This window comes from Megascapheus bottae, chromosome 24 (assembly GCF_031878675.1).
Source record: "Megascapheus bottae isolate mThoBot1 chromosome 24, mThoBot2.hap1, whole genome shotgun sequence".
Taxonomy (NCBI): Eukaryota; Metazoa; Chordata; class Mammalia; order Rodentia; family Geomyidae; genus Megascapheus; species Megascapheus bottae.
In genome coordinates, this window is record NC_143532.1 from 6,933,765 (window position 1) to 6,959,985 (window position 26,221).

Sequence of the window (26,221 nt, forward strand, 5' to 3'; positions counted from 1 at the left end):
TGAGACTCTTATCTCCTATTAGCCACCCAAAATCTAGAAGCGCTGTGGCTCAAGTGAAAGAGCAAGCATTAGCCCTGGGTAGAAAAAGCTCAGGGACAATGCCCAGGGCCTGAGTGTAAGTAAGCCCAATGCCGTCACACCCACATACAAAAAACAAGTTTCAGGGCCGGGAGCATGGCATAGTGGAATGCTAGCATGCACAAAGCCCTGGGTTCCATTCCATACACAGAAAAAGCCGGAAGTGGTGCTGTGGCTCAAGTGGCAGAGCAGTAGCCTTGAGCAAAAAGTGTCCAAGGACAGTGCCCAGGTCCTGAGTTCAAGCTCCAGGACTGCGGCTTAAAAAAAAAAAAAAAAACAAGTATCAGTAATCTGCGATTTAAAACTACAATGAAATTTTAACCTATTAGCTTTATATTTTATAAGATATGATTACAAGTATAATATTTGTTGATAGGAATACCTAAACCATGAAAATATCTACTTTAACACATAGTAATACAACATAAAATGTATGCCTTGAATCTCAACTTGAGATTTATCTTGCTTTTTACATAAACACTGATGTGCTGAAAATGCCAGGAAAGAAATGATATTTTCTTATATATATTCAGCATCCCCTGGGGTTTACAGTTAGCCATTTTCAGGCTAAATACTGTTCATTATTCGTGTTGTGACTATTTTCTGATCGTGATGCTTCAGTAAAATTTTCAGTAAGTTTACTGCAAATTTCCAAGGAAGCCAAGAAAGAATCCTGGAAAATTCCATGAAACAATCTAGCCCAAGTAATAAACTAGCCCTTTGCCCTCTCAATTCAGTGGTCTGCCACTTGGGGTATGTGTAGATTCTTTATAGTTTTGTGAGGCTAAATATTCACCATTATTAGGATTTTTGAGGTTTTCTTTTTGAATGGTATGGGTATTGAACCCAGAGCCCTGCACCTTCTAGGCAAACATTTGGTTACTGAGCTACATCTCAGCCCTTCACCATGAATAATAATAATAATAATAATACATTCCAATACCTCCAATAACAGCAGAGTCACTTTTGATGGCATTAGTGAGAGGTTCTCTATCATCCATTGTTCCAGAATGATCTGAAGTTAAAGGATAAAGTGGGTCAAGGGTGATATAGACAAATAAAGAGAACAAAGTTTGAAAAACTCACTAGGGATATGTTTCAAATGGTGAAGGTTTTGTCTAGCAAGCAAGAAGCCTCGAATTCAATCCTCAGGACAAGAAAAAAAAGAAGGAAGAGAAAGAGGAAGAGGAGGAGGGATAGGGGAGGTAAATGTAGATGGAGGAAGAGGAGGAAGAATAGAAATAAGAAGAGAAAAATGAAGGAGGGAGAACAGGAAGAAGATTCCTGGGCTACAAAAAAAGAAGGAAGAGAGGTGTGGGGCAGGAAGGATAAGAAAAATTTACAATGTTTGGAACAGAAACACAAGAAAAGAAAGGAAAAGAAAAGAACAACAACCCTGAGCAAAAAGAGGCTCAAGGACACCACCCAGGCCCTGAATTCAAGCCTCAGGACCAGCAACAACAAAAAAGGCCGGGAGTTTGGCCTAGTGGTAGAGTGCTTGCCTAGCATGCACAAAGACCTGGGTTTGATTTCTCGGTAACACATACATAGAGAAAGGCCAAAGTTGTGCTGTGGCTCAGGTGGTACAGCACTAATCCTGAGGAAAGCCCAAGGACAGTGCTTAGGCCCTGAGTTCAAGCTCCAGGACTGGCAAAAACAAAAATAAAGGAATGGGGATGAATACAGGATCTCTGTAATTTTTCTATTTAAACAGTATCAATGACAATGGAAATGAGTGAGAATGAGATTTGGACATTAAAAGCAATGTTCAGATACCATGTCCTGAATGTAGCACCACAATAAAATTGTATTTGTCCAGGTCTAGCAGGGACACTGTGTTTGTGACTGGGCGTGTGTATTGTGGGGGGGGTGGATATCCTTGGTCACCTGTAAACGAATGTGTTCTTTCTCTGGATGTGGCATCCGTGCCAGGCTGGGCCACACAGCTGGATTCTGTCACATGTCCCGTGATGGTGACCCGAGCGGGGTGGCTAGGGTGCAGAGCCGCCTTCAGAGGAGCCACATGGCTGAACCGCACCGCCGAGAGGCAGCCAGTGAAGCCTTGGGCTGCAGCCAGTGCTGTGTCTGAGTCCACACCACTGTGTTCTAGAAAAAGAAGCACCGCCATGTCAGTAAGAGTAACAAGTACAATTAATTGCATAGCAGTAAATCCATAGCAACAGAGTTCCTTCTTTCATGTTGAAATAGTCCAAGTTCATGAACAGCATTTGCAAGTGTGCCTATTGAAGAAAATAGAATAAACACTGTTAATATGCCCTCACCAAAAATGAATAAGGCAGATATTGGGTGGAGGTGGGGTTCTAACATTTCCCATTTATAAACAGATCATCAAAGTATATGTATGAGATGAGTCAATAATAGCGAGAGGTGTCTTAGATGAAGCATTCAGTTTTGCTCAACTGGGTTGTGTGTGTGTGTGTGTGTGTGTGTGTGTGTGTGTGTGTGTGTGTGTTTCTTTTCTTTTCTTTTCTTTTTTTGAGAAATAAGGTATGAAAATAACAGAAGATAGATGGAAGGGAAAATGACTCTCTACAGTTCCCTGGTCAATTGCTGGACCTGAAAACGTGGACTTGCTGAAAGCTTTCTGGTACTTCAAGATGCAACACAGGCCTGCCAGGGGCCCAGGTTCTAGAATTCATAGTGAAGACCATGAATGGCTCAGGGACAGCCTGAAAACAGTCAGAGCTTGTTGAATGTTCTCTTTGTTTCAATTACTGCTGATTAATTCAAAAATGTTTGTGCAGGCTGAGGTAGAAAACTCCTGCTCCTGTGTAAATGACAATTTAGAGTTAGACTATTTTAAATACCCAAATATTAATGAATAATTTGATGACCAAGACTCTAACCTATATAGCAGTTGTTTAGCAAGCCTAAAATCTAAACAAAGGGAATTTATTGGAGAGGATTTTTTTAATTGCTATTAATAACTATAAAGGGATTTCAATTCCATAAGTCAGTTTTTAAGTACAACACTTCTTGATAATGTCCGCCCTTTGTTTTCCCCTCCTGTCTGTACCCACAAATCACATAGCTCATTTTTTTATATAGCATACCTGGAATACAATAACAGGAATATAATGGCTGCCTTCTTGTTTTTTAAGCTGCAAATACTATCAGCCTATCATGAATCCATCTAACCCAAATGATCATAAAATAGAATGACTAGTCTTTCTTGTATTGCCAATAGGTGAGCACTGTCAAATTTTACATTTCATCTCTCTTACTGGTCGACATTAATTATTCATGGAGTTCAAATAGTGTGCTGGGCACTGTTGGAAGGAATTTGCATGTTACTACTGAAATGTTGCAGTAGTCATCAGAGGAGTATCACATTCCAGCGACACAGATGTGTGGGACTTAGGCTCTGAATTTTAATGACCTACTAGAGGTTACACAGGGCATTGGCAGTTTGGGCTGGACCTTATCCTGTTAGGGACAAAAATCACGAGTTCCTTTTGTTCAGAAACGATGTGGATGGCTCTTCGCTGTGTTTACATCTTCTGCATTGTCATTTTTAATTGTATTTTAATTTTGGGTTTTATTGGGGGAGTGATTTTCAAGGTCTTTCTTTTGAAGGTAATTAATTATCTCAACTCCTCAACTCTCAGCCTGCTTTTCTTGTTACACCTAGGTGTTTGAAGAATATTTTCTTCTTCTCTGTGTTTTTTTTATAAAGGTGATACACTGAGGAGTTTCACAGGTAAGGTTATGAGTACATTTCTTTTTGAACAGTGTTACCCCCTCCCTCCTTTTCACCTGGTCCCCTCCCCCCAAGTTATAAAGATCATTTTTGAAGACCACTTTCTGTTGGCTCCATTTTCATTCATATTTTATACCGAATGCTAAGAAATACTGATTAGACTTTTAGTATCATGAGAGTCAATCTCTAATGAAAGAAAATAAGAGATTAAAGAGACTGCATCACTTTTCTGTTGTGGCCTTCAATCACTTCCAGAAAGTACACTGTATCATTTTTAATTAGCTATCTTTGAAGCGTGTGTGCCATAACCCAAGAAATCTCAACACCAGTTATAGAAAGACTTGGTGGATATTTTTTAAAGAAAGAGGAAAGAGAAAGGACGTTAATATGTAGACATGTATTACTGCTGGATGAGCAGACCAGTGGAATACAGGTTTTCAAGTTCAGACGATCCACTCTGCAAGTCACGTCTGATACACACAGAAAACCCTTCCCTTAGGATTCGTCTGTGCCTCTACACAAAGGCAGCACTGAGGAGGTGACAGACACTATGAGGTCCTGAAGTATAGAGCGGACCTTAAGCCTCCAGTATTGGGTGAAACACTTCAGCCATGTGCATGCCGCCAAAGGACCACTTAGAGATAATCATACCCATCTCTCTGTGACTCGGTGATAAATGGATGGATCCTAAATGGATGATTCATGAAGAGACACATTGTGAATGGATAAGTCATGAATGGATGTACGTACCACCCTCCAGAAACCCAGCTCACCTATCAACAACAGATCCAGCCAACCTCGGGCCAAACACGTTTTTTTAAAAAATGACATCCCTACTATAAAGACTTTTCCTTTTATTAGTCTCTAAACACTATAGGATAACAACTATTGGCATAATATCTGTATTCTTTTTGTTGGTCATGGGGCTTGAACTCTGGGCCTGGGCACTGCCCCTGAACTCTTCAGCTCAAAGCTATTACCCTACGCCTGGCGCCACAGCACCACTTCTGGATTTCTAGTGGTTAATTGGAGATAAGAGTCTCATGGACTTTAGTACCTGGGCTGGCTCTGAAGAGAGATCCTCAGACCTCAGCCACCGCACCCAGCTTAAAATCTGCATTTTTGAATGTCATAATTTGAAGATTGTTTTGAACATCTGGTGATAGTTACAGGTTATCAATTCTATGCCATTCTATATAAGACTCTTGAGTATTAATGGATTTAGGAATCTGGAGAGGGTCCTGGAACCATGCTTCCTGGATAAGAAAGTATAAGTATATATTAAAAATACATATATTTTAGGAAAAATAGCATTCTTGTTTTGGGAGGTTTCATGTTGTTGTTTGTAACAGTAAATACACTTTAACAGCATCATCAGCAGGGCAGAGTTTCTTTCCATTTCTTCTACAAGAAGGTTAAGATGTCAAATAAAAACCTCCACAAGTTTTTAAAATAATCATATCTTGGAACGAGAAAAATAAGTGTAAATAGTCAGAAAAATAAGTGTAAATAGTCAAAATGCATTTTCCTGATGGGGATCTAATACAAGGCCTATTTTAAAAAAGAACTCACATTTACAAATTGAAGGCATTTTGCCTTTTGTATGAATGCGACTGTTTCCAGGGAGAAGAATACAGGGACCGGATTTCCTGCAGATCTCACATCTTGCATTTGAGCAGAGAGGACAGATAATAAACACAGAAACAGAAAGTAAATGAGAATTTTGAACAGCGATAATGCTGTAGGGGAAAAAAATAAGTAGATCGGCCACTGTGATGGAGTGTGTGTGAAAGAGGAAGTTATCTTGATGGATTGTGTTCCCTTTTGTGTTTATTTTAAGGATTCCTTGGGCCAGTGGACCTGTTTTCTTAATACTGCATGAATATTACGGCTGTATTTGCTGGCTCCGTTATTTCTCCTTTACTTTTTTTAATGTTTGTCATATTATTTGTGGTTTTTTTCTTTTTTCATTTTTTACACGTGTTTTTCTCAATAATCTTCCAGGGATACAGTGAGCCCTATGAATTTGCATACAAAGTATTTTAGCTTGGAAATTTTTCATAGATTATACAGGCAACTATTGTTTCAGCTTTATCTTCTGTGTTCTTCTGTCCATTATTCTGTCCCTTTTTGTCTATTATTTTCTCTTACCGGATATTATTATTATCCAAATGATTATATGTTCTTTCTTGATGTCTATCATTGTAAGATCTATTTCTGCAGAAGCCAAAGGTTTTTCATTGACTTTTTCCTCTAGATAATAAAATCAAGAATCCATAAATATTATTCATTCCAGCTAATTGTTTAGTTGATTTTTTCTCAACTAAAAATAAATCTTATTTTTTAAATTCCCAAGGTCTTTCTGTTGCTTTATTAGAATTTTCTTCAATTATCCTTGTTAAGATTCAGACATGGCATTTTCTGTCTCCTTGAATAGGAATCCTTCTGGTTTGTCAGTTTCTCTCTCCCCTTTGGTTGATGCTGACTCCTTTTAAGCACAAGAGTTTTGCTTAAAAAAAATCTGTTTGCTGATACCAATGTGTCTTGCCTTGGAAAGGTGAACCCCATAAAGACTATAGGTGTCTGTGGCCAGGAGGCTACAGTGAACTCTTCATTTGGCTTTGGAGTAGGTAAGAGTGACTTGGACCCAATTTCTAGGTTATCCTCAGCATCATGAGGAAAGTAGAGAACAAGCAAGCTGGTGTTTTCTAAAGTAGATCTTCCTGTGAGGCCCAGAGAACCCCAGGAAGCAAACATACAAATTGTCTGCCTAAGATTTTGTTTAGGCTGGCCCCTCACATCTCCCAAAGAACAGGAGTGCCAGGACAGTCTCTTTGTTGACATCCTTCAGACTCTGGACCAACAACTCCTGGCTCCAGGACCATGAATGGGTTGGAATTAGAGCAAGAACTGAGGACTACAAGATACTTAGCAGCCATCTTGCCAGAATGGAGCCCACTTTTGAGAAAAGAAAACAGAAAACAAAGAATGAATGGCTTTACTCCAAAAAATGCCAGCCTTAGGAATACATAGCATTGTCCATCGCTTTGACAATTGTGCTAATAAAACTAACAACCAAAAATACCCATCTTACTTATTTTTCTCCTTTATGCTAGTACTGGGGCTTGAACTTAGAAATATGTGCTCTTGCTTAGCTTTTTCACTTAAAGCAGGCGCTCTACCACGAAAGTCATATGCTCACTTCTAGATTTTTGCTAGTTAATTGGAAATAAGAGTCTCATGGATGTTGCTGTCCCTGCAAGCTTTGAACTGTGATCCTCAGATCTCAGCCTCCTGACTAGCCAAGAATAAAGGTATAAACCACCAGGGCCTAGCCATCTTTCCTGTTATATGATTCCTGAAATGCCGCCCTTTTTGCTTCACAAAAGTATAAGGCAATAGTATTTCCTATATTTCTGATAATAAAAATCTCTAACAGACTGTGATTCTTGGATGTTCTTGCCAGTTAAAAAATTAGCTCCCATTGCCTATGCCAACACAGGGAATAACTTTCGCTTGTGTAAAGAAAAGCCCATTTAACAAGATTTCTACAAGAAAAATGGAGTACTGAGAAATTAGAATTTGATCGAGTGTCTTTCTATTACAAAGAAGGGATGAGCCTGGGAAGATGACAGTAAATGTGCAAACAATTACAAGAAACACTTTACTACATTCCCTAGGGCTCTCAGAAGCCACGACAATTAACAATACCAAAACTCAGAAAACAAATATGCCTCACTGTAAGTCAGACTCATAAGAAGGGAACCATCTTTAAGAAGAGATCGCAGTATGTTTAATCCACTCAGATAAAATTAAAGAAAGCTAACTATAAAAGTGGCATGATGAATCAAAGAAGAAGCCAAGGAGAAGCCTAAGCAATGAATGCTTACCCTACTACAGAGTTACACCAAGCTCTCACCATGGAAAGAATTAGTGATGGGAAAAAATAAAAATAAAAGCCAGGAAAGCAGATAATAAAGTTTACCATTAAGTTTACTATAAATGGTTATTTAACGGCCAAACCTAACTTCTCAAAGATATAAACTGTAAGCCCTAATTAATACAAAAGTTATTTATGGCAAGCTATACTTTCCTTTTGCTTTCAGAAAAAAAGTTTCAGCTGAAGTATAATTTGACAAAGTCATTAGAAAATCAAAATGTCCTTAGGAAATTCAGTTACACTTTCTTCAGGTATCCCTCTTGGCTTTTGGAAGCAAGTTTTCCTTAAAATCTCCTTGAGATTCAAGATGGCCCCTAAACCTCTCCTGGGGAGTCAGAGCAGCCACTTTCTCTTTTCAAAGCACATAGTAACTTCATTTCCATGTGCTAAATCTCCAAGGCAGAAGGTTCCAGTGTAACACCTGCTCTGCTATCTCACAAGAAACAAATGATCCTCTTCCCTCATCACCTGCAAGTAGACCAGAACAAATGTCCAAAGTTTTTAGAAAGCTCTGCTAACATAAAAACTAGCCTATGGACAGAGCTCAGAACTTAATATTACAACAAGCTTGAGATCTCAGAGGCAAATGGAAGAGAGACAGTCCATGAGTTAGGGAGAACTAACAAACAGCAGATATTGGGTATAACCTGACTTTTCTCACTACTGCCATGGAATTCTGCCAATTATGGTTGTCAATATGCATCAGTCACTGCATGTTTGACATAAAAAGTAATAATAATCATGAGCTTGAACTTTTGGGGGAGGGTTCCAGTACTAGAGCTTGAACTCAGGGCATGGTCAATATCCTTTGGATTTTTCGCTCGAAGCTGGTGATTTCCCACTTGTAGCTTGTTTTGTAGTTAGAGTTTATAAGAGTATCACAGACTTTCCTGCCTGGGCTTGACTCTGAACTGCAGTCCTTAAGTCTTAGCCTACTGAGTAGCTTGAAATACGGGGGTGAGCAACCAGCACCCTACTTTCATTTGGGTTTGAAAAAAGATTGAGATGACATTTTAGATGTTCTTATAATGGGCTAGATTATATTAGAGCATGAGCACATTTTCCCATGAGAGGGTTTATGAAACTTTAAGATTATATAATTATCTTAATTGAGATTTGTTTTTCATGAAATACAGTTGCGACCAATAAAAGTTTAATAAATTAGCAACACAATCTATACCCAAATACCTCCTTTGATTAATGATGTCTTAGGGAAATCACTTTTTATATCATCTTCCTCATAAATGTTTTATTTAATGAGACTCATGGATGAATCATTCACTATGACACTGGAATTTAGGCAGGTTGTAAACAACTTATTTAATGAAGAAATGCTCTCAGGCTACCTGCCTCTTCATGAAGAAGAGGAAAATAAAAGCCATCGCTTTCCTTCCATCCTCCAATCCTCACTTCTACAGAGATGTTTGGGCTTTGACAACAATAGTTCACGCCAATCACCACGGACAAGTATATGTAGCAGCGATGAAGTGAAAGAAGATGATTTTTAGCTGACATTATTCAATAGTGTTAATACATGGAACCTGGTAACTCCTGGCTCACAACTGTCCTCTTGTCATCTTAGCTACTCAAAATGCTGAGATCTAAGGATCATGCTTCGATGTCAACCAGGGCAGAAAAATCCCTGAGACTCATCTTTAACCCTGTAAAAAAAAATGTCAGACATGGACGTATGACTCAAGTAGTAGAGTACCAGCCTTGAGCAAGAAAGCAAAGCAAGAGCGGGGTACAGTGGCTCATGCCTGTAATCCTAGCTTCTCAGGAGGCTGAGATCTGAGTATCATGGTTCAAAGCCAGCCCGGGCACTAAAGAATGTCAGACTCTTATCTCCAATTAACCCTAGAAAACCAGAAGTGGCACTGGGGTTCAAGGGGTAGGGCAGTAGCCTTGAGCTGAAGAGCTCAGGGACAGTGCCCAGGCCCAGAGTTCAATCCCCAAGATGGACAAAAAAAAAAAAAAGCCAAAACTGAGTTCATCACCTCATTGTGGCTTTACATTTTTTTTTAACTTATTCCCAGATTAGATCCATTTTAAACATGATAATTAAGGATATAGATAATCCCTAGCTCTTCTTTATTTTAGTAATGATTTTCACTTTGTAATTGTCTTAATCAGGTCATCTAGGTTTATCACCTAAAAATATACTATTTCAGACAGATGACTTTTGCTCGTATCACAGGTATTTTCTGAAGTGTCAGCAGAGTTCTGCATCTCATCACGCTTGGCTGCTGAATGAAATCGAGATGTGGGATACCATTGTCAGAGACATATGCTTGCCCAACCCACAGGGATCCAGTGCTCGTAATTATATGATGTGCTTGACAAAAATCCCCACTTCCGCCTTGTCACTTGCTCTATAATTAAAATCAGGTAGCCAGGCAGGGGGGTGCACACCTGTAATCCCAGCTACCCAGGAGGTAGAAGTAGAAGGACCACAGTCTAAGGACACCCCAGGCAAAGGCCAGCAGGTAAACCATATCTGAGAAACAAACTACAACCCTAAGGAGTTAGGGATTCAAGTGGCAGGGGGAGAGGGCCAGACTCTGAGTTCCAACACCAATGCCTACACTAAAGAAAGTAAGTAAAATGGAAGGAAGCAGTGTATTTCTTTGAGCATCATGCGTGTCTTAATGCTTCTGATGATGTTTAGGTCTCATAATCAGAAAAACAATACTAAGATTCTAACTACTACATGAATAGTTCTCTGGAGTCAAGCAAGGCCTTCCTGAGAATGGAGTCATGTGATGTCTTGAGGTTTTAATTACTTGAAAATAAAACATCCAAAGCAATGGGGCTGATTATATATTTTTCCTACACTGACAAGCATTTCTTGCTTTGGCGTTTCATTTTACAACTTGGTTTTTAAGTTTCCTAGCCCACGAAATTTTGAAATGAGTAGAGGAAAACATAGAGAAGACACATGAAGACAAAGACCTGGGTAGGGACTTTCTGAATTGGACTCCAAACAACTCAGGAAATCGGAACAAGAATTGACAACCAGGACTGTATCCAATGAAAGGAGAGAATCATCAGAACCGTGAGTCACTCTATAGAATGAGAGAAGATTTTCATAGCTACTCATCTCACGTGGAATTAATATTCAAACTATATAAGGAGCTCAAGAATCTTAAATATTAAGCCAGGCGCTGGCAGCTCATGCTGCTAATCCTAGCTACTCAGAAGGCTGAGATCTGAGGATAGCGGTTCAAGTTCATAAGACCCTTATCTCCAATTAACCACTAGAAAACTAGAAGTGACACTGCCCAATGACATACATACATGCATACATACATACATACCAAAAAAGTAATCCAAACGCATAACCATTCTCAAAAGAAGTTCAAATGGCCAAGAAACACATGAAGATATATTCAACATGCTTTAATTATAAAGGAAATGTAAATCAAAGCAACACTGAAATTCCATATCTTTCCAGCCAATACAGCATTCATCAAGGAAATAAACAATATTAAATGCTGGTGAGGATGGGGAAAAAATGGTACCCTCCTACCAGCTGGTAGAGACATTGTGGAAATCAGTATGGAGTTTTCCAAAGAAACTAAAGACAGGACTACCATGTTATTTCACTATATACCTTCTGTCATATATCCTGCGAGATGCCTGCACATCCATGTTTATTGTAGCAGTGTTGACAATAGCCAAATAACAAAATCAGCCTAGATGCCCAGCATGAGATGAATGGGTAAAGAAACCATGATATATATTCACTACAGAATATTATTCAGCCACAAAGAAGAATGAAATTACATGTCATTTGTAGGAAAAATGGATCAAACTGGACATCATCGTGTTACACAAATGACAAGCCAGACGCAGAAAGACAGATAATGACTACTTTCTCTCCTATGTGGCATCTACATCTAAAGGAATAAGAACCATGAACATAAAATGGTTATTATTTCTCAGAGGAAGGCAACCAGCTGAAGGTACAGGGGAAAATAGAGAGTGCGTGTGGAGAGTGGATGGGATGGAAGTACACTATATCTATTCAGGGAGAAATGGCACCCATTTAAAAAAAATTACAAGAAAGATTTTTCAAAGGGTGGGGGGAAATGGGGTAAAAAAGAAGAATAGAAGGGGTGAATGTGATCACAGTGCATGTTTGAGAATACCCCAATGGAACCATTCACTTTATATAATATGCATTAATAAAAGAAAGAGAAAGAGCTGATTTCAAACAGGATCCTCCTATCTACCTCTCCCCAGTAGCAAGGATAACACTTGCACATCAGGCCTTCTGAGGCAGAATTGATCTTGAGAAATACAGGACTTTGAGCTTGCCAAAGGCTTTGCTCAGAAGTCTAAATACTCCTGTCTCTCTCTACCCTTCCTCCATAGAGAGCTGTATTAATCCACCAGCCTTTACAAATTCCTACCCCATTGTCTCTTTCCTAAATGCTCCCTTAAATAAAAGAAAAAGAAATGTCTTTGTCTAATTTCATCCTGCTAACTCTTTCTTCTGATAGCTAGGCTAACGTCATAGGTAAACCAAAACTGAGCGATGTTCTTGGGAAAATTATTAGTCTTGTTTTATTTTTTCTTTGGTATGGTGTTGGTATGGAGCTTGAACTCAGGTTCTGGGTGCTGGCCCTGAGCTTTTCTATTATTATTATAATAAATGAAATGGTTACATTATATTCACTATATTGAAGGTGCATTACTTAATAATCATTACTACCCCTTCTCATGTTTTTGTCCCCATTTCCCTCCCCCCACCCCCGCCCCTCATCTTGTTTTCCCCCCTTCCCTATCCTATTTCAAATAACCAAATAAACATAGTACAATATAACAATATGAGATAACCAAGGGAAAGCAAAAGAGATGAGAAATAACATAGTACATTAAGGACAACAATCACTCATTATATGGCTCTTGTTTCCATATAGTAGAGGTCCTTTCATTTAGGCTCATACTACATGGCCTTATGTATCTAGGTTTTGCTCTATTGTAAACCTCTGTTAGGAGAGCCCAAGGTTTATACTAATTATTACAAATGAGGGAAACCATTGGGCCTATGTTCCTTTGAGTCTGGCTTACTTCACTTAATATGATTTTTTCTAAGTCTTTCCATTTCCTAACAAATGGGGCGATGTCGTTCTTTCTGAGAGCAGCACAGAATTCCATTGTGTACAAATACCACATCTTGTTGATCCACTCATCAACTGAGGGGCATCTGGGTTGATTCCATATCTTTGCTATGGTAAATAGTGCTGCAATGAACATCATTGTGCTAGTGTGGCATTGGGCTTTTTGCTCCAGGCTAGTGCTCTGTCACTTGTGCCACAATTCACTTCTGACTTTTTGGTGGTTAATTGGAAGTAAGAGTCTCATGGACTTTTCTGCCCAGGCAACTTTGAATGGTGATCCTCAGATCTTAGCCTCCTGAGTAGCTAGGACTGCAGGGATAAACCATTGGCATCCAACATGAGCTCCATCTTTTATCATCTTGTTAATCTATGTTGTCGTAAATTATTATAGTAAGATATGATAACATCTTCTATAGCATTCCATCATAAATTTGTAGGACACACAATATTCGACCGTAAGTCATTCATCTACTCTGAATTTCAAATGATGACATCTCTGTCAAAACTCACACCTCAGGCACACATTGAATAAATGATCACTCAAACTTTGGAGAGGATAAATTGATTCAGATTATAAAATTCATAGCTCAGTGTGGACTTTCATCTTATTTTTCAATGTGAATGATCTGCATTTGAATAATATGCAGCTTGAATAAAAACATTAACATCTTTAATCCCATACTAATCTCTCATACTCATTTACAAAAAAGAGAAAAACATATATTAAATGTCATTCTCCTATTTAGTTAATACCATCCTCCTCACAGGATGAAAATTAATCCTTTTATTATTGTAAAATACATTTAACACATTTCCACTCACACACACACACACACACAAAGTATTTGAGCATCAACTCTAGCATTAAGTTTAAAGATAAAAGTAGGACTTTGGCTGGATTCTAGTAGCTCTTGCCTGTAATCATAGCTACTCAGGAGGCAAAGATCTGAGAATCACAGTTTAAAACCAGTCCAAGGAAGAAAGTCTGGGAGACATTTTGTTTTGTTCTAGTTCTGGGGCTTGAAGTCTGGGCCTGGCACTGCCCTTCTCGTGCTAAAGGATAGCACTCTACCACTTGAGTCACAGCACCACTTCTAGCTTTTTCTGAGTAGTTTATTGGAGATAAGAGTTTCACCCCCCTTTCCTTTCTGGACTAGCTTGTAATCACAATCTTCATATCTTAGCCTCCTGAGCAGCTAGGACCACAGGCAAGAACCATCTACAACCCACTCTATGAGACTCTTACCTGCAATTAATAGCTCCTCTTCAAAAAAGGGAGAAAAGAAAAACCTGGAAGTAGAGCTGTGGCTCAAATGGTAGGGTACTAGCCTTGAGTTAAAAAAAAAAAGCTCAGGGACAGAGCCCTGGCCCTGAGTTTAAGCCACAGGATTGGCACACACACAAAAAGGCAGGACTTTTTCAATATTAGCCATAATGGCTCGAATTTCTTTCTTAGAGTTCTTGACAATAGCATTTGCTATGTTTATTTGGTTTTTAGATCTTAACTTCCTAATGTAATTTATTGTATATCTTATTCTGTCTTCTTTTTTTATTTTTAGTTTTCTGTTATTGGTGGTTGTCATGGGACTTGAACTCAGGGCCTGGGCGCTGTCCCTGAGCTTTTTGACTCCAGACTAGAGCTCTACAACTTTGAGCCATCACTCAACTTCCAGTTTTTGAGGGGTTAATTAGAAAGAAAAAATCTCACAGGGAATTTTTCTATTCTGGCTGGCTTTGAACTACTACCCTCAGATCTCAGCCTCCTGAGTAGCTAGGATCACAAGCATGAGCCACCGGCCATTAGCTATTCTCTAATTTTTACCAAAGGTCTAGCCACACTTTCTATTCATGTTCAGTTCAATCTGAAAACAAGAAATCGTGGGCATTTATTGTCTGATCTGCTAATTGCTCATCAGAGGCCAGAGTATAAATCAACCTTAAAGCTACAAAATGAAACAGAATCACCATTTCATGTCAGATGTGTTAGTCTCTGCATGGATACTTCCAGCAGGCAGTACAAATGTCAATATTAAATGCTCGGATTTAGATGTGTGTAATTAACACTACAAGGCTCACTTGGAATTTTTTCACTTAAGTTTTCAAACAACTAAGTAGGATTGAGCATATATATAATATATATGTAACATATATCATATTATATATAATGTATATGTAACATATGTATTGTATATATTAACTATATCATATATATAACTTTTTACATCTCTTGTGGTAAAATGGAAGAGCATTGAAATTCAGGGTATCTCTGCTGTTTGGAGTATAAGAGCACATAATTTTGGTGCTCATCTTACTACTTACAAGCCTATAAATATTTATAAACTGAGCTATTAACCTTCTAGAGGGCCAATATTTTGATCATTCACCCATGGGTTTAATCAAACATCCTCAAGATCCTGAAACTCTATTCAGGGAACATCAGGAATGATTAATTGAGGTACAAATAACTGGAAAGGTCAAAAAGCAAAGGATTCCATTTATGATCGTGGACAAAATACTCCAGGTTCATGTCAAATATCTGAGGAGGAATGATAAACAAACCCAAAGACACTCTCCACCTCCACTGCCAGATAATGTGAAATATGAATACTCATTATAATTTATTCATAACTAAAAATAAAATCTCTTTTAAGATGTTCCTCCCCGTTTTCAATTAAAGACTTTGTCGGCAAGCAATTTAAAAAAAAAACGCATAAACTATCTGACGTTCTATTGGCAATATGTTTCTACATTAAGTGCTAGTATAAGAAACAAATCACGAAAACACATAAGAATTAAAGCGCGATTATCATTTAGATGGTATTTTAGCAAGAGTGGCTAGTAACGAGAACACTGCAATGAAGAAACCAGTGCCCCAGCCACAGACACACACTCTGGCACAGTCCTTGGCCAGAAGAGCAGTTACTCTGAGGGCTTGAGTCCTCACCCTAGATCTAGCAGTAGATGAAAGTCAATTGATTACTGCATGCCTTGTTTCTGCCATCATCAGGCATTTCTGAAATGTCACACTTCATCATGCTAATTGGTATGTGACAAAGCCCAGAGCCACCACCTTGCTGTGGAAACAGGAAGCTTGCCTATCCCACAAGGTGTGTGTGTGTGTGTGTGTGTGTGTGTGTGTGTGTGTGTGTGTGTGACAGGTAACTCTTCGGATTCATAGTCACATATCATGAATATGAGAGAGAAGTTTTTTTTTTTTCTGGTACATACCTAAAAGTCTGCCCAGTACCAGAGACTTCACTGCACTGAATTCTGTGCCTGACGACAGTAGGACTTGTCTTCTTGTGCTCTCGTCAATCTATATAGTTATCACGCAAAATACAACCATCCAAATGGGTGTTGGTTCACCAAGAAAATGGCAGAAAGCAAGAAAAACAGAAAAAAGTGATAAAAATAAGAAATCACATAGTGTTTAAAGACCTCATATTTTAAGAGGCTCTTTTCTATACCATGCTCAGATACTAATTTCACTAATTTCCTTCACCTTTTATCCCCTTATGTTATTTCTCTCCACTCTATAAGAAATGCACAATTGATAAAGCCAATAAAAAGTTATGTATTCTTTTTCACTTCAGTGCTTTTACTTAACATGGTATACATATATTTATATATACATATATATATATATTAAACTGGAATCATGTTGTTAAGAAATTTTCTTGTATGTAGAGCTGAAACACGAGTGCTTTTCTTCAAAAGCTACCACTGAGGGCTGAGAGTTTGGCCTAGTGGTAGAGTACTTGCCTAGCATTCATGAAGACCCAGGTTCAATTCCTCAGTATCACGTACGTAGAAAAAAAGCTGGAAGTGGTGCTGAGGCTCAAATGTTAGAACTCTATCCTTGAGAAAGTCCAAGGACACTGCTCAATCCCTGAGCTCAATCCCAGGACTGGCACAAAAAAAAGCTACCCCAGGGAGAAAGAAGTCCATTTTGCTGCGACTCATATCCTTTTCCAAACTGTAGTCTCATAATGCGATCATTATTTTCTGTCCTAGGATTACTGTGGTACTCATACTCATCAAAAGTAATTGTGTTTCCTTGGAGTGAAGACAGTCCTGCCAGTAGCTCATGATAAATGAGATATCATTTCTCTCTTAAGCAAGGAAAACCAAGGCAGGAATTCTGGAATTTTAAGACTTAGATATTATTAATATATTACATAGGTCTGCTTAAAACAAAACAAAAACCTGACCACATCTGATGGTTTTGATTTTTTTTTTTGGTGTTGTTTCTGGTGTTTCATGCTTTTGTAATCAGTGGAAGACTACTAAATAGTGACTTTGCTATTGTACTAGTGATTAAATTTCTGCTCTAGGTACTCCATGCTGGGTTAGGCAAAGTATGGTTTCTGCTCAAGTTTTCCACATTACCTCTACGAAAAGCATGTCTCCTTCTCTGTTGATCTTGATATGGTGAAGCTGTCCATCAGGCATGTTTTTCAAGTCAAAGCTAACAATATCTGGTTCTTGGTATTTATTTAGCTTGTACCTTATCTGCAAACTTCCTAAAGTAGGAAAAAGAAGAGCCTTTTAGTCAAAAAGGGGGAGGGGGAGATCACATTTCAGAACTTTAGAATTCATTTGTTGTTGTTCTTTATTCATTTTCTGAGATTCATAATCATTCATTTGGAGGCTCTCTCTGATGACACCATTCCTTAAAAATGACATATTACTTTCTGAGTAAAATGATGTTCAAAGTCAAAGTCTCACTTTCTGGCTCTAAGCCATCTCTTTCATGGAAACCTTACATTTTACCCCTAAAACTCTAAGACTTCACATATGCACCTTTCTTCACTAACCAATAACATAAAAAAGAAAGAAAAATATAAAGTACATTAGCAATGCCAGATTATTTTGGAATACTAAAACAATGTTTTTTATAATCTCATTTTTACAATATATAGGTCACACTCTGGAAATACGATTGACTAATAAGATTATTATAGACTAATGTTGAAAACAATGTTTTCAGGTGATCAAAGTCAAAAAGTTTAGACTCAAATTCAGATGGAAACAATGGCTTAAAGCCAAGAGTACCATTAGAATCAACACTCCTCAAACATCTGCAGAGATGTTAATTAATTTATCTCACAAGGCACCTTGCAATTTAACAAAGACGACAAGCTTCAAATTCAGGCATAAAGTAAAAGCGAATAAGCCATATTGGATTTAGTTGAGGTGATATGTTCTGGTATTTGTATGTTTGTTCATCTTTCCCACTCAGATAATTTATTACTAAAACCTTCACCTTTCACCCAGATACAGGGTACAGTAGAAGTTAGTGGTCACCCATGATTCATGTTTCTACGGCCGAGCTAATACACTGAGTAGCTAGATCAAGATTTCCCAGGTCTATTTCCTGCTGTTCCATTCAGTGTTCCTATAGCCCATGCATCACCATATAGATATTTCCTTGAGCATAATGCCATTCCATGAATGCTCCCTTCATAGGACTTACTTTGAAATGAAAGGAAATATTTATATACAATGAGACACTGTACTCCAAATTGAGCCACACAAAACATTCCGGTATCCCAAGTGGAGAGCTCTGAGAGGTATAAAACACTAACAACCCTTTTAGAGAAAGGAACTATCTATTTCTGTTGCTAGGCAAAATTATCAAAAGCATAAACATCTCAAGGCATCTTAATGACTAAAGGGAGTCTTTTGTAGATCAAATGTATGGGATCATACGGAAGAAGTCAAAATGAACTCAAAATGTTACCACATTCTTTCTTTCTCCCTGGTAATTGTAGTTTTGAAAAGCAAGAATGATTCATATTGTCACTGCCCTGATACTCTAATCAATTTGTGATTTCTCCCTCTTTCCCTCTGCTTTTTTCTTTCTCTCTCATGTAAGAACACTCACCATTTTTGGCAATGATAATGGAAAGGTATTCTTTGTAAAAGGAACTCATATAAAGCAGCAGGCTTGGAGCGCGTGTCGTGCGGAAGCTAAATTCGATCATTTCCCTGCCCAGCTTCATATCCCCATGAAAGGACGCAGCATGAGAACTGGAGTTTTTACTTAAGGAATAATTTTCTTGGAAATTGTAAATCACAGATGAGCCAGTTTCAAAATAGGCAGAAATCTCTGAAATGACAGGCACATTTTATGTTTAAAAAAAAAAACTTTAAGAACATGAAAAAAATTAAGGAGCACTTATTGATATATTAATGTTTAAAACAACAAACTCCATCAGTGGAATAGACCCTAATTAACATAACATACTAAATTAATAGGGCTTTCACAACAGCTCTTGACATGGCTTTATGTTAGAATGGCATGTAATTAATTCCTTCATGTAACGCTGCAACTGAAAGCTTGGCACTCTCATTTGAGTTCTCCCAGGAGCCAAATGCCTAGTATTTTACCACCTGAAACATCTACTTTCTTATTTAAATTTTAACTCCTCTCTGTTTGTAGATACCATATACTAATCCTCCTGTAATCAGAAGAAAATAGTGTGAAGGACACTTTTTATTTCCAGGATCAATAGAGTGTGTGTGTGTGTGTGTGTGTGTGTGTGTGTGTGTGTGTGTATACCAGCATACAGGAATGCCAGCACTGGGGCTAGAACTTAGGGCTTGAGCACTGTCTCTTAGCTTTTTCACTCAAAGCTTATGTTCTGCTATGTAAGCTACAGCTTTCTGTGTGGCTAATTGAAGATAGTCTCAGACTTCCCTATTTCAGCCGGCTTTGAGCCAAGATTCTCAAATCTCAGCTGTAGCTAGATTTTTTCCCTTAATTCTTTCTTAGATTTATAATGCATTACCCCCAAAAAAAGAATAGTGTCTAGCATCAGTGTGAGAGGGAAAAAGGTATTTTCTTGTCAGGAGCTACCCAAAGAAATCACGCAGTCTGTCATAAAGCGTTTAACCAAGGTCTAGTGTTTTACCTCTGTGAGATACATATCTAAAATTTAAACACTGGGCAAACCACATATATACATGCAAGTAAAGAGACTAGTAAGATGAATAATTGGCTTTGAATTCCTGAACTCATTTCTCTCCAAATCTATAGAGCTCTGTTGTTTGAACATAACATATATAGTTGAAAAGGCAATTTGGGTTATATGCCAACATTTTGATTCTTTTTACCTTTTCAGGAATATTTTAAATGATTACTTTTATAATCTGTGACAGATGTCATCAACAGTGTACAAGCAAAATGACATCCAAGCTTTGTGCTTAGGAGATTGAACTAGAAACTACATCCAGCAGAGAAAGATACATACTTATAGAGAAGTCTTAAGTCCAACTTAAACAAAAACATCTCCCACATTAGACCCACAGGGGGTGCTTACTAAATCAAGTTGGATTTGAAATGATAGCTTATTCTTGCTAACAGCAGATGCCTTGAAAAGAGCATTTATGCCAAGTTTTCATTAACTAGTCCCATAGCTGTCTTTGCACATCAGGCAGGAGGTGCTTTGACTTGGAGCCAATCTCTGCTAGCCTCCTTCAGGGAAAAGTTCAGGAGCCCAGAGATATTCAAACAAAAGTAAATGAATTTAAATTAATTGGCTGTCAGTTTTCTATGAGAAAGTATGAAAATATAATAAATATTTGTATACTTGGAGAAGTCTGTCCAGAACACTCACCACGACACTCAATTCTTTGCTTCTGCCAGGACATGGGTAAGTAAAATAAGAATGAAAAACAGTCGGCTATTCTATTTCACCAGCAGATATCCTTATCAGATCACACAACACCTGAGGGTCTCAATGTTGGGAACACATCAATATGTGCTGGGAGAGTGGAGGGTGTGTCCTGAAGCTTGAACTTGGAGCCTCGGCACTGTTAAAGATGGCTGCTCTACCACCTGAACTACAACTCCATTTACGGCTTTTTGGTGACAAGCATCCCACAGATTTGTACTGCCCAGGCTGACTTTAAACCTCCATCCTCAGATCTCAGTCTTCTCAGCAGCTAGGATGACAGGTGTAAGCAATCAGTGCCTAGTCATGTGGGACATTTTTGGTGGTTAATTGGAGATAAGAGTCTCGTGTACTTTACTGTCAGGGTTGGCTTCGAACCATGATCCTCACATCTCAGTAGCTATCCTGAGCAGCTAGGATTACAGGCAGGAGCCACTGATGCCTGGCACATAGCACCACTTACAGGGGAAACCACTGCTGGGCCAAATCCCAAACAAGCAAACACCAAAATAAAGCTTCCTATATGTCCTTTGCATGAATGGACATCTTCATCAACAATAACGCTACAGGAAAGATTCGGAAACCCAGAACTGTCTCCAGGGCTGAGACACTGAGCCTCACCTCCTATTAGATCACCCACATTAGGATACCCGGAGGTAACTACTCATAGGGTCTTCTGCAAGAGATAAAGTTTTTCTTCGAGGATGGAGTCAAATATTTTTAAATTAGTCAAAATCAAAGGGAAGAAATCTGGTTGGCATGCACTAGAAACAATGCAAAGAAATTCACCAATGGCAATCTCTTCTTTCCCACAGCAGAAGAGATCTGTGGATGTTCTATGGGAGGTGAGTGTGTTCCCTTACCATTGGAGCAGAATGGCCCAGTGTATGCTGAGGCTGAGCAGTCACAGAAGAACCCACTGGGCTTTTCTCTGCACTTCCCTCCATGGCGACACAACTTTCCGTAGCTGCCACAGTGTCCCGGACAACCAGGCTGCACGCCAGGTGTCACCGTGGCTCTTTCTTCCAAATCCAAGGTTATCCCGTTCAACTGCAGAGACCGGATGCAGCCCAGAAATCCTCTCTGTCTAGTGGCTGTCCCACCTAGAAAGGAAGCACTGCAAATGTGAGCCTGTTCCCAGGTGTCTTATTCAGAGGGCTGACAGGAGAGAGCCAGCACTGAGCTGAGAAGAGCTAGTAGGAAAGGAACACTTGGAATTTGTGATTTTAAAACAACAAAATAAAGGGTGATAGTAAAGTTGGGACTCAGGACCTTCACTTTACCGGGCAGGCACTGTACCAGCTGGGATATGAACCCAGCCTTTTTGATTTTTAGGATTTTTCAAATAGGATATGGTTTTGTGACTGGCTTCCACAGTCCCCGCTTATGCTTCTTACCATGGCAAGAATAACAGGCATTTGCCACTCACCAAGCTTCATGTTGGTTGAAAGGATCTCCAAGCAGGCATGGAACCATCATTCTCTTACAGGCATGAACCACTGTACTCAACATGAAACATTTCTTTTTTCTTTTGAGGTAGGGGTATAAACCCAGGGCCTTGTGCTTCCACTTGCTCAGCTGGTGCTCTACCACCCGAATCAGGATTTCATCCCTACTTTTTGCTGGTCAGGTGGAGACTGAATCTCACTGACTTTTCTGCTTGAGTTCTAATGAAACCATAAGCCTCAGACTCCTGTGTAGCTGGAGTCTGATAGATGTGATCTCATTGGCATTTTCAAATCAGGAAACACAATTTTTTTAATTTTTTATAAAGTTTCATTTATTTTTCTCTCTAAAAAACGATTTCTTAAGCTTTCATTGGGAGACTTTTTGGGGGGGAGGTCAGTCTCCTTATTTAAAAGAATAAAAAAATCTATACGATTAACTTTCATTCAAAACAGCAATGTATAATGTAAGTGTAGTTCAGCGATCTATGATTTTAGTTTGCAGTTTTAAATACACATCTACGGATGGGCAAATGTAAAAGTGTCTTGAAAGCCTGATCCCAGTCTGCTCCTTTTAACTCCAGGAGAGTTATTAAGGAATCCTCGAGGGTCTCCAACGTGAAGAGGCATTGATTTGGTCAGCAAGATGGCAAGAACCCTACCAGTTAACTCTTCTTGGATGTATTTTCCAGTGGGAATCTTTTCCCTGATGGTTGGTGTAGTGTCGGGAAGACTGTCCAGGGCAGATGGGAAACGAAACAGCATTGGAGCCACACCTGCTGATCACGTGATTATCCCATGACTATCACCTGTCCACCTCACTGTCCTCAGAGTTCAAGGACTGTGCTCATATGTGGTGGACTCCTGATAGCCGTGGACCCAGGGGCTGAGCCTGTGGTCCAGATACAGGACTGGGAGTCTCAGTCACCTCACAGGGCCTCCTCACAACCAGGTGACCACCCTTGTGCAGGAGCTAGGATGCAAGAGGACTTGCACACCAATTCCTGGTCAAGATACCCTAAAGCAGTCATTGAAGTGGGAAGATAAATGCCCTTCATGTAAGGAATCTGGATAACCCACTGAGCAGCGACCAGATGTCTGCAGAGGGTCTTACCAGAGTCTCCAGCTTTGAACAGCTGGCAGATTCTCTTACCCACTCCATAAAACATCTTCAGTTGCATATTCTCCTCTTCCCATTCACTGAGTCACCTGCAAATCTAGCCTTTACCACTCAGGTTCACTTTATCCGTTGAGATTAAACAGCTCTATGTAGTTCAGACACCACTCCCCCCCAAAATAAAAATAAAGCAAGGTCATAAAAACTCTAAATCCATCTTGGTCATCTTCTACAGGGTTGGATATTTCACTGCTTTCCTTCGTCTGGGTGTCTTGTCACTAGACTATGCCACATCCGGTCGGGGTCACCTCAGTCACTAGGACATTCTCTGTACTGGTAGCCAGGTCCAGTACATCTCATCTGCAAGGGACACTCATTCCAACTTCATAGCACCAGCTTAGGAAGAGACTGGGAGATGCTGGGGACCACACATGTGGATGTTTCCGAGGAAGTTAGTTTGTAGGTAATGAAATAGCTCATAGATGACATTTCTGAGAATCTGGACTGGAGAGACCTCTAGCACCAGTTTGGAAGTCAGACACATAGGCGGAATGATCTCCATCCAGACTGTATTCAGATTTCTGTGTTCGTGCTGGTTTGGTTGATAGAATGTGTAACGCGTCAATGAGGGCTCAGGTTCTGAGATGATGGGATTTGCTCTATGCAATCTCACAAGCATGGGGTGGGGCCAGGCACTCTCCCATTTGTACATGGGCAAAGGAAGGAGTCAATTCCTTCCCAGAGTGTCAGAATAGTAGATTCTGCATATTTAACTCCTCCTCTATTTACTCCATTTCCTGTTACTCTCCAGGCCCCTTTGTGTTTCTCCATGAAGCTGATTTTCACACTGGCTTCTCTTCTCCCAGTCTTCCCTCTGCTGATGAATTCATTGAGACTAGAAGCTTACAGTCTCCGGTAAAGATCTTGTCGGGGCATTCTTGCTCCAGTTTTCTTTCCTAGGTGAGGCAGTCTATAGCCTCTGCTCACTGTTGACACAGGAAAATTCTGCAGAGGGCTGCGTGCTCTGAAGATTAGAAGTGTCCCCTGGTAGACTTCATGCCACAGCCCATTAGCTCTTGACATACAATGCAGAGGTCGTGATGACATTAAGTTACTTTCTTGTGCATTTGCTTCTCCACAATATCCGTGTCTCTAATTCGGGGTTCATCTTAGCCTACTGGTCACAAAACAATAACTATAGGTAATTTGAGGTCCAATAACTCCATCCAGTCTACTTTTGTCTAATCAGATTCACCTTGTTTTAAATGATGAGGGACAGTTGAATGAGAAGAGCAAGAAATTACAGTGATAGTATACAATGTACATATGTGAAAATGGAATCAGAAAACTTGAGGGATGGCTTGGATTGGGAGAGATGGAGGAGAATGATGAAAAGGAGGGGGGGCACTGAGCAAGGTATATTGTGCTCACAAACTGACATGTCGAATTGAACCATCTCTGTACAACTACTTAAAGATAATTTTTTAAAACTAGATAGATAGATAGATAGATAGATAGATAGATAGATAGATAGATAGATAGATAGACGGACGGACAGACAGACAGATAGATAGATAGATGAGTAAAGTGGGATAGACAGAAAGTCAGAAATGGCTGAACACAGGTACAGTTAAAGACATAGAAGAATAACTTAAGATATGTGGTCTAACTATGGAAAGCAGTAAGGCAGTTCCTCAAAAGACTAAACATAGAGCTCCCCTATGACCCAGCAATTCCACTACTTGGCATTTACCCAATCATCCAGAAACAAGGGCATACTAAATCCACCAGCACAACAATGTTCATTGCAGCACTATTTACCATAGCAAAGATATGGAACCAACCTAGATATCCCTCAGTTGATGAATGGATCAACAAGATGTGGTATTTGTACACAATGGAATTCTATGCTGCTGTCAGAAAGAATGACATCGCCCCATTTGTTAGGAAATGGAAAGACTTAGAAAAAAATCATATTAAGTGAAGTAAGCCAGACTCAAAGAAAGTTAGGCTCAATGGTTTCCCTCATTTGTCATAATCAGTAGAAACCTTGGGCTCTCCTAGAAGAGATTTGCAAAAGGGCAAAACCTTGATACAAAAGGCCATACAGTAGGACGCTAAATGAAAGGATCTCTAGGATACAGAAACATAAGCCATATAATGAATGATTGTTGTCCTTAAGGTACTATGTTATCTCTCATCTCTTTTGCTGTCCCTTGGTTATCTCATATTGTTACAGTATCTCACTTTGTTATCTGATATATCGGATATATTTGTATTTGGTTATTTGAAATTGGATAGGGAACGGGGGGGGGGGAAGGGACAAGATGAGGGGTGGGGGTATGGGAATTAATGCACCTTCTATCTGGCAAATATCATGTAACCCTTCTATTAATTACAATAAAAATATATGAAAAAAAAGATATGTGGTCTAATTTTAGAATCCATAATAACCTTCATTGAAAGGTGGCCCTTTTTCTCTCCACTTCCAAGTCTGATTGAAAAGGAAATATCTTCTATTTCTTCCTGCAGATCAAATCATCTTTGCTTGGCCTAGCATTTAACTATTCCCAGGTTGGTTCAGCAGCTTTATGCTGGACAGTGTGTTGACTTTTCAGGGACAGAGTTGGGTGTGATTTCTCATGCTCTTAAAAAGATTACAGTCTAGTAAGATATTTAGACAGAGCAATGAATGGTGTTAATGGCAGAAACAGATAAGGGGGAAGACTGTGAGAGCATGTGGTTATTCACAGGGAAAAAGGATACATAAATATATTTGTGTATATGTGTGAGAATGAATTATAAATTGAAGTAGAAAAGAAAACAACTCTTAGCTTTGTAAACATAATTTCTTTCTTCCATACTTCCAAAGAGTTCATGTTTATATAATCCAAATTTTTTAAAAGTGTTTTGACTTTTATCAGAGGACATAATATCTCATTAGACATAAATAGACATATCACATCTTCACACTTTGCCATTAGTTTTAAAGTAACTTTTTTAAAAACTTTTCAGATGTAACTCTGAGAAGCCTGGCTCATGTAAATAGGACTGGGCTTGAAAGCTTAATTAAAGATTGCCATGCCTTTCCAGGGTTAGTGTATGTCCAATTAAA

General features: G+C 39.1%; 1 protein-coding gene across 1 annotated transcript in view; it reads right to left on the reverse strand.

Annotated features, from left to right (window-relative positions):
- Positions 1-26,221, reverse strand: part of Cntnap4 (contactin associated protein family member 4) — a 219,936-nt gene that overhangs the window by 7,358 nt on the left and 186,357 nt on the right. Inside the window, exons 18-23 of the mRNA XM_090357257.1 lie at positions 21,408-21,647; positions 18,753-18,977; positions 17,255-17,388; positions 16,094-16,181; positions 1,966-2,184; positions 1,022-1,093 (exon numbers count right to left, since the gene is read on the reverse strand). Of these exons, the coding sequence (XP_090213383.1) occupies positions 1,022-1,093; positions 1,966-2,184; positions 16,094-16,181; positions 17,255-17,388; positions 18,753-18,977; positions 21,408-21,647 (978 nt within the window). The remainder of the gene's footprint in view (positions 1-1,021; positions 1,094-1,965; positions 2,185-16,093; positions 16,182-17,254; positions 17,389-18,752; positions 18,978-21,407; positions 21,648-26,221) is intronic.